This window comes from Pieris napi, chromosome 9 (assembly GCF_905475465.1).
Source record: "Pieris napi chromosome 9, ilPieNapi1.2, whole genome shotgun sequence".
NCBI lineage: Eukaryota > Metazoa > Arthropoda > Insecta > Lepidoptera > Pieridae > Pieris > Pieris napi.
In genome coordinates this window covers 7,501,420-7,516,441 of record NC_062242.1, presented here as the reverse complement: position 1 = coordinate 7,516,441, position 15,022 = coordinate 7,501,420, and the positions used below count along the sequence as shown (strand labels likewise).

At 32.7% G+C, this 15,022-nt stretch overlaps 1 protein-coding gene across 3 annotated transcripts in view; it reads left to right on the top strand.

Moving 5' to 3' along the window:
- The window catches only part of LOC125052711 (CUGBP Elav-like family member 3-B), a 447,174-nt gene that overhangs the window by 333,197 nt on the left and 98,955 nt on the right, over positions 1-15,022 (top strand). For all 3 annotated transcript variants that reach the window (XM_047653702.1, XM_047653703.1, XM_047653704.1), the window contains one exon: positions 10,291-10,416. In XM_047653702.1, coding sequence (XP_047509658.1) covers positions 10,291-10,416 — 126 coding nt within the window. The remainder of the gene's footprint in view (positions 1-10,290; positions 10,417-15,022) is intronic.

Genomic DNA, 15,022 nt, shown 5'->3' with positions numbered 1-15,022 from the left:
GCCTTTAAAAGATATTAGTAATATTGTAAAGTATTGTATTCTAAAGATTTAAAATCTAAAAAAATCCAATAGTCTATGTGTGTGTTTATAATCTTTTGTATTAAATCAATTTTGGGATTTCTATTATTTTATCGCCTTTATACTTTGAACGTAGTTAATTAATCAATGAGGGTAAATTCGCGTAGTCAATTATTATGAAACAATAGCGAATAGCAATAATTACTCTCCTCTTGAAGACCAATAAAACAAGTCTCGCGGGTGTAAGTAGGTATTGTACCATTGTTCCAAGCCAATAACTTAAACTTCGAGACATTTACAATGCAGTTTTGTTTAATTCCCCCGTGATACGACAAAGGCTTGGTTTTCTAGTAAAAATTCTTGCTATTTAAACCTTTATTTTCCTGTGTTAAAGAGTTTTTAATTCTGAGGTTTTATCGAAAGTATAATTACTATTAATTATTTAAAAACACACTTTACTGTATTAAAACTTGATAAGAATATGATTTTAGGGTTTAAAATTGTAATTCATCAAATGTTTCGGGTAAAGCGTTTTTTTCTTTTAAATGTTTAAAAACTATATTATAATAATAATCTAAAAATTGGCAACCTAAAATCTAAAGAATGTGTAAAATTACCGCGTCTTCATTCAGAATTTGTAACATTAACTCCCTCTAGGGTTTTAGAAAACAATTATAAAAGTAAACTTTTAATTCCTTTCCTAAACAATTTTGTGCACATACAGATATACTAAAACATTGCGAAAAGAACAGTTCGGTGTCGCCAGATTTCAAAATGACCGGCGGATCTGAGAATAAACTGTTATAGTTAGGACAATTTTGCATTCATTCGTCATTAAGACGAGTTGGGGCCCTCTCATCCCAGGACCGCTGTCTGGTTTGATTAATTTTCGTCCCTCATTGGTTAGTGGAGACAGGAAGTTGGTAAGTAGGTCAAGGATTTGCAAAATGTTTTGTTAATATTAAAACTGAACTGAAATATTGAACAACAATATATCTATTCCGCTATATAAAGTGTATTAAAACGTTTTTTCTTATATATTTGAAAGCATATTATAGTTGGGAGTGCAGTTAGAAGTGTCACTTATTAATATTTATAAATGTGTCTGAAGGCTTTGGTTCAAAGATTGAACAAAATAGAACTTATTCTAGAACTGAGTCTGTACTTAAAACAATAAATGCTTGTCTAATCTACAAAGAAGGCATCTAAAAATCAATATTATATTGTATCAATTTTATATCATCAACGTCTAAACATTTATAAATGTTCCTATTTATCGCCTGTTTTAATTGAACACGTAAATCACAGTCATATTAAGACAAAAAAATCACACGTTATGTTTTGAAACGACAATGGCTGAACAGGAAGCTTGTGTGATAAAAGTTTTTATTGTTAACAATTAAAAGTTGTCGGATTGTTCGCGATACAGAATGGTATCATAATTTACTTTTAGGAACGGGTTTTGCGAGTTACAATTTTGGATCTGTTATACAGCGGACAAAGTAGGAGGTATTATAAGGATTATAAACGAAGTAAGTAGCAAGGTGCTGTAAGTGATGATTAGATTTAGACCATTGCGTTCAGAGCTACTAGAAACAAATACAGTTTATGGCTAATGTAAGTTTTACATTATTAACAGAATAGTAAACAATTGAATTGAATAATGTCGAAATTTATTAAAATCTACATATCCTCCATATTCATTCATTAGTTCGAGGAGTAGTAAGATAAATACTTTACTCATTATATTTTATGACAACACTATAACATTATTAAGACTAGTATTTTTAGTTCATAGTTTAGTTCATGCATACTTACAATATCTTGTGTCTGTTTAGGAATTAATAAGAAAATGATGAGTGATTAAATAGAAAATAATTAGCTATAAGAATTAAAAATACCGCGCGCACCTGTCCACTTGATATCAAAAAACGCTATAATCTAATGGACCAATATACTTTAATGACCCTAAACTCAAATTTTTAATTACGGTCACTGTCATAAAACGTGTTTTAGGGCTTATCGTGACGTTTATAAGGTCTAATGGTGGAGATACGATCTGTTTTAGCATTATGACGTTTGCCCCGGACCTTTAAGTAATCTGATAAGATACTGAATAGCGATTAATATAATAATTTAGTTATTTTTGTTAAATTCTCTTCTTCTAAACAGACAGCTCAGATAATGAAAGATTTTTTGTAGTATTATTTTTACTCTGAATTTTATTTTAGTTATTAAATCTAATCTTAATCCCTGGGATTGATTTGCTCCAGTTCAAACAATTTGTATGACTCAATACTTGGCGATTAAAAAGAGTGGCGGAAAGTTCCTTGCCAGTTCTTCTTACTCTACGCCCTTGACTTGCGAACTGGTAATTAATGTAAATTTACAATTAATTTAACTTATTTCTGACGATTCATAAGTGTACTTGTTACCTATATGAATAAAGATATTTTGAGTTTGAGTTTGAGTTCAACTACGGTCGTTTTAATAGAGAATTACTAGGATTCTAATAGGTTACAAAAATGTTTGAAATGGTAAGGCCCGGGCCATATAGCGCTTGGACATAATCCGATAGACCCGAACGCTACTTGAATAGAGGGCTCAAAATAAGTAAGTAACATTTCTAGTTATAAAGAAACTTATGTTCGTATTATATTTGTCATATCTAATAATAGGTGATCCGTTCCATTACGGAGTATTTTAAATTATATTCTTCAATTATTTCTAACGTTAAATAGTTTGTAAAACATTTATATCTTTGTTCTTAAGTATGGAAAGTAAGCAACTCTATAGCGGTAGATCACAAGTCATAGAAACTGGTTTAATATTGAAAATCACACATGGTCACTGTAGTATACTAACGAAGGCTGACAATGACAAGCGTCCGACGCACTACTGGATTAATCCGATGCATTAATTAAACGGTGCACAGCACGTGTAGATGCAATTTAACCTGTCTACGTTAAAAGGTTTTGTTTACCTTAATTAAATATTTTTCGACTTAATTGACAGGCCAACTGGATTTGTTGGGACTGTAGTGAGCTTTACATTAATTCTGGCCATTAAATAAAACAAAATGAGATAGAGGTCCTTGCATTTATAAGTTTTATTTTAATTTAAACGTGGGATATTTAAAAAAATATTGGATAGTCTTCAGTCCATATGTCTATTTTATTAGAGATAACTTAAAACCTTTATTCAGAACTAGCTGGCCTGGCGAACATCGTACCGCCTAACAGTCGATTCTTTATTTTTTTTTTATACTTATTCTGCTATTCGGGACACCGGTCTAGCTAAGATAAAAGAAAGAAAGTTGATAATACAACAAATAATTTATGTCAAAAAATAAAAATTTACCTTCCCGGAACCGAAAGTTCAAGTGTTAGTGGAGGCACTAACACTTGAACTTTATGATATGGTATTAAAGTTCAAATTGACTTTAAATATTATTACGAATATTTTGTATGGGAATATAGAAAAGTATTGTTTTTAGACGTTTTCACTAAAATTTTTTTCTCCGTAAGAACCATCCTCGTACTTCAAGGAATATTATTAAAAAAGAATCAGACAAATCGGTCAAGCCGTTTTCATGTTATGTCGTGGCAACGGAAAACGGGTTTCATTTTTATATATATAGATTATAATCTACTTAAATAACATACGACCCTTAAAACTTCTAATGTTTGTACGAATTACACACGAAATGTACGATATATATTGAGCATGTATTTGAGACTAACAACAATTTCGACCACATTCGTAACTTAACCATTACACAGGGCGGTTTAATATAGATTTTAACGAAGCCGACCCTTGTTACTGAAACAAGATAATATCTTTAGACTGATGTCGGCACCAATAACCCCGCCAAATATGTACTGGCTCTACGCGTGCTTTGTTATATTAATCAAGATGTCGTCGCGCCCCACTCAAGATTAAGATTAAAATGTTTATTGTTGTATTATGACAGATTCAAAACACTAGGTTCTGTGTAACTAATATGCTATGGACGTGAGGTTTGTTCTAAGTGAGTAAAGTACTTATTGTTTTATGTATTATTACAATGATAACACTACAAAAAAGTAAAAAATATTAAACGTTTAATGAAAAATATGGACTTGAACACTCTTGCAGTATGCTTTTGTAGATAATCAGAAAGATTAGGGCCGATTTCTCTGATTGAATTGTGTATAAAGATGGATTTGTATATAGGGATTTTACAAAATCGTGATTTTACTAAAAAAGCATAAAAACTTTAGTTTTTAATTTATAGTCTATCATTAACCACCTTTATTCTAAGGCATCTTTAAGCAATTACGAACGAAATTGACCATTCAAAGTTAGCGCGATGAGGCAAGAACAGCATCGTTAATTAATAGAATCAACTGCATTTTCGCTACCTGCAAGCTATTTGAAGTGAATTTCAAGCTAACACAGCTCTGAACTATTGAGTTAGTTGAAAGAAAACTAGTGAATAGAATCTTAATAGCTTTAACGAAATAGAAGATGTTTTGAGCGGAATAATGTTACGAAAGCTAAGAGTATATTTCCTAAATTCTCATAAAAGGAGTAAATAAGAAAATTGTGTCGCCAAAAAATTCACCATTGAACACAGAAAATATATCTTACATGAACAGATCAATTAAATTTCGTATACTTTTATTCCCCTTCTATTTACTAATTCACTTTGCTATTCGATAGTCGTTAAGACGGGTGTTAAATAAAACGTGTTTTTCGATTCACATTAACCTAATGCCAAACGAAATTCATCAATAATGTTACCCTCATAAATTCCCGGACAACCGATGCGTTGTTATCCTGCAACCAAACAATATGTTGGCATGATGGATGCGAGACCCACAGGTATACTTTCAATCAGGTAACTAGATCCAACAGAGATTGATGTCCACTCTGAATTATATAAATGTTTTCTTTGTTTGAACTCTTACAGCCAAATGATTACGCAACAATGCGACTATGTATGGCTAAAATATATTTCATTTACAAAAGTCAAATATTATAACAAAACTGACCCTTATTAGGGATTAAGAATCTAAACACAGTAACGTACTAACTATAATGCAATGGCCTATGAGGACCTAAACCAATCGATAAGAGAGCGCCCCGCATCTTTTTTTACTCACAACTTGAGTACTGGACGTATAGATGTAATTGTCCAGGCTCTTTTCAGGTGATCTTGCCACACATCTATTAATTTCTATAGGACGGTCACTTCCCGTCTTTAGCGGATTATTAGTTTAGGAAGAGAATTAAAACCCATACTTTTACTACTACGCCAAAAGATGCTCCTATAACACGCGCCGCCTCGAAAGAGACGGTTTGCCTTTTACACACTTATTGCCAACTAACTATAGTACCTCGTTTAACTTAAATATTACGAATTCAAGTAGTCTTCAAGCAGTGATCTATTTGTGTTGTCGAATGTTTTAAGCATGGCCACTACGAGCTACGGTGTTCTACGCGACCTCTACAATTGTCAATGCTTTACTTATAATTTCATATCATCATGATTGTACTAAGACGTTGCTCAGGTGCGATCGGATTTGGTCCCTCCAATTAGTGCAGCTTGATACATCCGGCAATTCAATCATGATTGTTACAGCTATGTATATCGCTTATCCCTTTTGTGCCCAATAGTTTGGGTCAGTGAGAGTTGGAGATGGCAGATATATTGAACTGAAATTTGTAGATAATTGCATACAGAGTAGTAGCATTGTATGAATGTATTAACCTTCTTAGCACAATTACTTAAGAAGCATCTTCCCTGATGAAAATCACATCGTAAAGTTGTTTAATTAAATTTTATAATTCTTTTAATTTTGTAATGTTTCATTTCATATTGCACCATAACACTCTGATTAATAAGGAATGCTAGAGTTATTATCTAAAACCTAATAGCCTGGCTAATCAGAACATATTTCCTTTCGGTACTGAGCCGGCGACACTTTCTGTCCTGCTCACACTGTTATCTACTCGTATGATAGGGTTGTCAATACTCAGATTATCTTATTTTTGTTTTTTGTTTTTTTGACTTACCAATACCAGCATAGCAGACTTAGTGTCTGAATCTATATTAGATAAGTTATTATTATAATCCAAATACTAACGTGGAAATTTTGGATTAAATTACTCATACTTACTCCCAAGAGCCCCACTTACCTTCTAATATAGAGAACTAATTCACTTCATATCAGATCACTCATCATCATATCATATATCATCTCAGCCTTCATTAATTCACTCTTACTAGTTTGTTAGCATATTAGACTTACGTGAAGTAAGTTCGTCTTTCCTTACATCTATACCCTTTTCAAATAAAAATTAACAACATACTACACAACAATATTATTATTACACTTTTGTCATGTCTTTACACTGTAATCATTAGATGACTTCACAAAACGGCGTAACATTTTTTTTTCTTTTTTATATTTTCGTTCCAACCCTGGCCAAAATTATCACAATTTAGCCGGTCATTAGCGGAGTCGCCCGGGAGAGATATCCCGGTAGCGGGCATAAATCTGAATTTAATGACCGGCACCGCCCGGGCCAGATATTGGCCAACGTTGGGCAACGTAGGGCCACGTGCATCGTACACCCTAACAAATCGTGTTTAGCCTTTATCACAATATTAGCAAGATTATCTAGAATTCAAGTAATTTAAATATATCAGTTTCCTTTTTTATTTCCTTGTTGTACTTTATGTATGATCAAAGTCTTTTAATAAAGAATAGTTTCAATAAGATATTTCGAATTAGTTAGTAACAATTTCTACTACAAATAGTATCGGCAATCTTCTTGAGATCAGTTTGGATTAATACCTACTGCTGGTTTCCCATATCGTGTGAACATCTGATATTCCCCCTCCAAGCGTTTAGCGGGTGCACTTGGTGGCACTTCTGTTAGTATTTTTTAAACCCATACAGGTTAAGAGGACTATGAAAATAATATATCACAACCGCAAATGTCCCAAAGGTTCTATGAAAAATTTACCGCCATTTCCTTTTTGAATATTATTATTACCTTATTAGGAAAGAGAATCTGCACCGAAAGCTTAAAGTTTAATTAACACGTACGATACCCTTCGACCTTTTCTATAGGTAGATATTTTTAACTGTTCGTGACGCTATAAAGGTTGTAATTAGACACCGGTGACCCTATTCTAAATGTCGCAAGACTATACCTTTGAACGAATGTGTAGCGTATTCTGAATTATTAATTTAATCTATACACATTTATAACATCTTTATAAGTGTAATATTTATTATTTTTCATAATATATATGTTTATTTTTAAAGATTCGTAATTAACATAAAAGTAGCCCATGTATTATATCAAAATAGTTAGTCAGACCGAGTCAGTTTAGCAGTTTAACAGTACTTTATAGATTGCATATTAATTAGCATATTTTAAGTTTAAAATAGATATAATTCGTATATAATAATTCCCAAATTTAAATTTTGTCTCGTGTGGATACCTCACTAATAATTATTTCATATTTTCAAGTCCCTAGGGATAAAATAATGACATGATCGAACTCAAAAACACTTTTTAATTCTGCTTAAAATAACATTGAGCAAGTAACATACAATTAAACAGATAAAATTTCGATGCCTACTCATAATAGATAAACTTAAGTGTAATATACAATATCTAATGCTGTTAAAAAAAATTATGGAACGCTTCGAATAAATGAGGTGTCTGAAAACTGCATACATTATATTTTTGTCAATTATTATTAAGATACATTCGATCCGAAAGAAATTTTTAAAAATAACTTAACAAACTAACTAAATTCCAATAATAAAGCTAAGACTGGCGTGAGTTCTACAGTCACAGAATATTGCATTTTAATTTTACAGATCGCATTTATGAGATGCATCCCAAGCACACAGACGAAAAATTTCTCTCGGATCATTGAATTGCTAGAGCAGCATCTCCGACGACTCCTTCCATTGAGCTTAAGTCGAGCGGTGGAAAGCGTGTGAAGCATGTTCTTATTTTGCAGGGGGCGTCAGAAGGCAGCGCGCGTAGGTGGATTAAGGTAGCGTTTGTTGTGCGTGCATAGGCTGTACTGTACACTGTCAGATAGCAAAGGGAGCTGTTCCACATCGAATCTAACGAGTTGGCCTTGCTTTTATTTTACACTATAAATAACTTATACTATGTATCTGGTTTTTGGATAAGTTATATAAATAGAAAATTTTAATACAATAACCAAATTCGGAAAATAATTCGCTAGTAGATCTTTTTATACAATTAAATTTGCATAGCAATATTACCAATTCAAAAATTGTACATAATAATAATGACTAAACGTCGTACAAGAGGTCTTTGGACCGACGCGAAATTGTGTTAAATATTTTCAGTGTTTCTTTTACGATAATGACACAGACGGCAGCAAAAAAATAATGATATTAATGAGATTATCCTTGTCCAAGCCCTACTAAGTGTAAATTAATTTGTGGTATAATTAGGCCTTTTCGCTTTTATTTTATCACTTTTGTGTCCACTTTATGTTTAAATTTCTAACTTCCATATTTTTCTCGTTAAATATTTATTTGTTGTCAAAAGCCTAATTGATGAATTTTTTATGACGTCTAATTGTTTTGTAAAGTCTTATATTTTCTTAGGCACTCTCGCCTCCCAACTCGCTAGACTCGACATCGAACGACAGACTCACTCTGCACTTAGTAATCGTCGTGCTGTAACAGTAATTTTGTTTTTGTATTCATTTTCGAGAAGTAATTAGTGTTTTATTGTTATTTTGTCGTTTATTTACATGAAAATAACGTTAATTTCTGTAAAGAGCCAATGTAACACGTACAAAATTTGCCGCTAGTAGTGTATTGGGTATCGCGCTCGGGTATTAAGGCACATCTAACACGTGATTTAGTGTGATTTGCGCGCGTTTCTAATACATTGCTTCCTACATTGGGGTATGCGCAAAAACTACCATATTACTCTTATGTAGAAAGTATTGTATTTAACAACGTTAATTGTACTAGATTCACATTTAATGATAGAAGCATTAGTCAATGCTCAGCTAAGACGTCAAAATTGTCATTGTAAGCTATACTATGAATACATTGAGGCTTCCGTAGTTTCCATCAAAGTGAATCTTTTAATATTAATTTATTTTACCGTGTATGTTCGATAACCGCAATTTTTTTAATACTTCTAAAAGTTTCACTTATTGCGAAAACCTCAATTTCACGGAGACCATTTAGTGTAATGTGCTAATTGTGTTGGTCTGGGTTTGAATTTTGTTCGTTGTTTCATTTTGACTAAAACTGTGTGTAATATGTGTTTTATAGAAGGCTGTGGTTGTTTGTTTCACCAAAGCCTGAAGCTCACAGGGAGTGGATCCAATCATGGTATATGTAATACATTGTGTCTTAAGTTTGATTCTTAACCTAGAGCACAACATTGCGATCGCTTAGCGCGTGCGTAATAGTTTAAAGCTCTGTACTTGACAGACTTACGGCGCAATGTATTGCATAGTGATTGATATTCATAGATTTACATCCTGTGTAGTGGAGGCATAATGGTGGAATGCGGTCGCGTGTCGGGGCGGCGGCGACTGACAGAGTGCTGGTATCACGACAGCATTAAGAAATTGACTGATAACACTTACAGATAGAGCTTTTTTACCTCTTCAAACGATATGGCCATTTTTATTTTAAAATAGTTGTAATTCATAATTGTTCGATTTCTATTATCAAATAGCATGTCACAATATTTTGCAATGTAAGAATTGATGCTATGTAATAGTTGCGTTATAAACTAAATTTTATACTATTTCTTATTGCTATCGTGATTAAAGCCCTGAACCAAATCTTGCTAGGGTCATATTTGTCCGTCACGCACCGATAACCGCCAAAATTGTCAATCTGGGGTTTAATTGGCCTGGTCGGGTTTACCGCCGCGCCACGCAACACCGCTAGGCTTATGTGGTGTCGCTCGTGGCCGATAGAAACGTTAATCAAAGTGCCCTTTGAACAGTTCGTGGATAACTTTTATCGAATTCGTTTGACGAATTAAACACATGTTTGATTTTATAGTCGAAAGATCGTGATTGTAATTTTATTTAAAATACCTTTTTTGATATAGTAAATAAATATCGTTGTTCCAAATTAGGCAAATGGTTTGATAAAAGTTTTTCACTTTGATTTTAATTAGCGTTCTTCGGCCATCGGTGTTGCACCAGTGCGCAGGACACTGACTAAGGTGTATATTTCCTCACAGATCGCAAGTTGTTCGTGGGGATGCTCAGCAAACAACAGACGGAAGAGGATGTACGCCAATTGTTTACGCCGTTCGGTACTATAGAAGAGTGCTCCATACTTAGGGGACCCGACGGCTCAAGTAAAGGTTAGTTTTTCAAGTCTTATAACGATCTATTTTTAAAATAAGATGTATTTCAACCATGTAGATCATCCATGATCTTTATCAGCAGTACTACTTTAGGAATTTGCAAAAGTGCACTATTAAATTAGCCAAATAGCTTAAATTGTCTCCTAATATTATTTATATTAACAGTACTGTTTATTATTTTATTCAATTATAAAAATATGACGATAATCTCAATAATAACAATTTGATTTTTTTAAATAAAAGATCATAGTGATTGATAGTTTCTTTTATACTATATTAGTAACATATGAGAGCTTTGATATTCAACTACACGATATTTACGTTAATAAAATAGTTGATTAACTGTTATACTAAAATACATTTAATTCGTGTATAACACGAAATGCAAAACCAGTAACCGAGGCTCATTTTGGCAGTTAGCGACATCTACCGCAGGCGAACTAGTGAAATGTTTAGGTAATTCAAATTGAAACACGGCCGCGAAACTCGTCATGCGACAGCGTTACGCAACTTTAATTTCATTTTGACGAAATTTCGCCGGATTTTAATTGAGTTTGCGCTCGTAAACTCCGATATGACGCGCCGCGGTTTTTTCCTCGGCTGAACGTCTTTATTTACGCGTTGAAGTGGATTCGTTGGTTTAATAATTCGATATAAATATTCTTATTTTTTTAGTTAAATTTTAATAAATGTATTTGGGTATGATGTGCCATAACTAATGAGGCATAAGGGTCTCTGTGTCTGTTATATTAGTGAAGGTAAGGATTGTTTCACCGAGATTCATTCGAATTCAGCAACATAGGCAGTTAAATTAGTTATTAGTAATATTACGTGCTCATAATTATAATTATGGACTAATTAAAAAAGTAAAACGATTTATACCAAGACAGCATACAAATGATATGTATAGTATGCTGATTTTTAACTACAATTAATTCATTATTAAATTTTAAGCATGTAGTCCAAATTGTAATGATTTAATGACACACGGCGCCGCGGTGCGATAAACTCATTTTACGATCTTTCAGTCATCGTTGGCGACGGTTTAATTATAAATTAAGTGGAATTTCAGCACGAAAAGCTTCCTGATGTCCCAAATTGAAAAAGTAATCAAGCTTCTTTAGTAGATACTTTGGATTGGTTATAGAGGGACATAAAAGACACAGAAGGCTGATCACCTACTTACTGATAAAAGCTCGGGTTTTGTATTCGTAATAGTTACGAGGTACTAACAGACATTTCCAATGGAAAAAACGTTCGTTTTAAGTACTATTATGTGTGAATATGGGTCTTGGACATAAACTCAGTGATTCACATACCTATTCTTTAAAATCTTTTTTATATAACTTCGCAACGTCTCGAAGACTGGGCTGGGAATTTTTTAAAGTAATGTCACCAATTTTTTTTTTTTCGTTAATAGATCTTTCTTTGGACTGTATATCATAATAAGCATCGTTTTGAATATATGACTGATCAATCTTGCCTATATCACCCATGCTGTTTGTTGCGGATTTTGCAATAAAAAGGTTTTGTAGTAGTAATTGCAGTGTCGGTTCGAATTCAGTGATTCAAAACAAAAAACCACCACGAAAAAGCTACCATTCTAAAAATTTAATCTTTACTTTTTTTAAGTACTTAGTGCAAATACAATTTCTTATAACATTTTGTTGAGCCAAACAGTTCGCCTCGGCACGCGTGAAGTGTGAACTATATTGAGGATATTTTACGATTCAGCAGTAATGGTGCCGTAAAGAGCTGGGGTTTGCGGCGATTTAATGATGCTTATTCGCCGTGACCTGGCCTTATTCTGCACAAGTGATGTCACTATGTAATATTATCAACATGGAAATAAACGACTGACTGCAAATTCTATTTCTATCGTTACATAAACTTAATACCAAACAAGCTTATTGAAAATACAATCATGGTGTATATGTAACATAGTTTTTAAATTAAAAACTTTTGATAAAAACAATTGAAGAAATAAATAAGAAAGATGCCAAATATCACTGTATCAAAGCTATTTTAAATTGTATCATGAAGGCTGTAAATATTCTCTTTAAACTTTAAAATTGTATTTATAAAGCCTATCTTTGTTGAGGGAAACTTTAAAACCCCAAAATAATCTGTACTAAATGTTAAAAGCACTTTACTTCTAAGTCTTCGGCGTATATCAAGCTATTAGTTCTTAGATGACAATAAAGATTCCACCCATTAAGAAAGAAATATATATATAATATATAATAAAATAGAAATATATATACGTAAAACTAATTTTAAGAAGATATGATAAATTTCACACCGCACCGTACTCTTTTCCGCGCTATACGAATATTGGTAACCAAATTTACACACCTCTAATTATCTCAAGAATATGATATATAAATCGTTTAAAGCGTTGATGAATTTGGGCTCGTGTTTTTACACAAAGTTTGAGTAACTACTAAAGTAGTAATACGTGGTTAAAAAACCACAAGAGCCAAAATTCATCAACGTTTTAAACCTAAAAGTCAAACAGATATTATTAGTTACGATGTTATTAGATATTTTAAAGACATGTTGGTGTTTCAAATTAAGAGGCACATTTCTTTACAATCTACTAGATTAGCCGAATGCCTATCAAACTGAAGCGATTATTGTTTCATTGGGAATCGAAGCCAGAACTTCTATATAGGTTGCATATATCATTTTAAATATAAAATATTGTAATAATTGTATTAAATTGTAAGTTTTATATAAAAATCAAATTCGGATGCTAATTAACGTTCGTTTACTCTCTGCTAAGCTTTTTTTATAAATTACTTCAACAAAGATTTTCAAGGATAATATTCAAGTTTCGAGTAAAATTCTTGAAACGGATGGTAATTTAAAATTGTTAAACTTCTCAAGCCTACTTGAATAATATTTTAAATTTGAAAACAAAGCATTATTCTTCTAGTGCCAAACTTCGTCTAATCTTTATTTTGTTATAAAACCAAGGAAGCGTAGCTGAGGCACTCCATTCTATCACAGTAATCTAATACTTTGTTTGAAAGTAAGTTTGTTATTACTTTTTCTGATATTTTCTATTAACCAATATACCTAATTTTCAAGATTTTTATTAAACAACATAATGAAATATAACACGATTTCATTTTTGCTTTTGTTTAAATATACTAAGAAAATTTTACGAACTATTTGAATATGTTTGAATTTAGAATGCGATAATGTCACTCACATTCCAAATTCAAAAATATCACAGTATTAGCATGATCGTTACCCGGCTTCAGATCGCAATGTCATTCGTTTTACACATCTTTTCTCGCTCGATTCGAAACAAATGGGTTTCGAGTCGTAATTTGCTGAATAGGCCCATATCAGATAGGGCAAAAACTCCGCGATCCGTAACTCGGATACGCTACGTTACATAATCGCTAGCAAAGGGGATGCCCACATTTATTATTGTCCTTTGTAAGGGAAAACGTGGAACGAGGTTATAACGAAATGCGTGTACGGGACATACGAATTGGAAGGATCTTTTATATATTTTCATTTGAGCGTTCACTATTGCTTAGATATTTAACTCTTCCATCCATAGTAAATTCTTAGGATTTAATCTTCAAGACTCTTCTCAAATTCAAATTCTACCTAGTACTTTACCTCCGACACTAACCTCCACAACTCTTCACAGCAGTTCTTTGTGGCGATCTCTTGATCTATCATCGCTTTCCACCCCAAGCTTTGTCCGCTTTTATTATCTCTTTGAATTTGGATGTGCAGCCTCTTTCAGCCTGCGTTTTCTTATCATTACTCACATCTATTACTAATAGTACATTTCTTGGAAAGATGTATTTTATCGTAGTACTCTGCATTAAAGTCTGTGTCTATGGGTGTCTGGTCATTATTTTGTTGATTTATTTTGTAATCCTACAGCTAACATAAATTATTATACATAACAAAATTTGGTTGTCTGTAAAGTCGGTTTACTGACGATAGTTGAACGTGACAACGTCATAAGAAAATACTGATGGAATTGTTGCATTTTTCAAAAGAAAATTTTTATTTTTATTTGTATGATAAATATTTTGTATGGATATAGAGATGGAATCACAGAAATCACAATTGGATTGATCGATTACAATATAATCGCTATAATACGATATATACTTTATATACAATAAAGATGTCGAACGCTGCCGAACGCGGAGGCCGATTGTGCTTCTTTGTCGCTCGTTCCGCGCTCTCGCTTGCACTTCAAGCCTTAAATGGAACGCCTCAGAGCGAGGTAACGCCGCAAGCGTCATGTTTTTTCGTGCGTGCAGCCGGCTCCATCGAATTATAAGACGTTGTCACGTCAAAAACAATTTTACTAATCATATAGCCAAGTATGCAATACATAATATATACAAAAAGTTTCAAACATTTACGTTATTTACATATACCTTAATCGGCTGTGTTGTGTGATGGTGTGAAGGTATGTTAGGGTGTGCTCATGATACAGGTTATTTAGCGCTATTGATACTCCTTTAAAGCATATTCCGCGATAGCTCAAACAAGTCAATGTTTAAGTCTTTGTATTTATAGTAGTATCTTTCAGTTTTTATAGAACATAATTTCTTACATG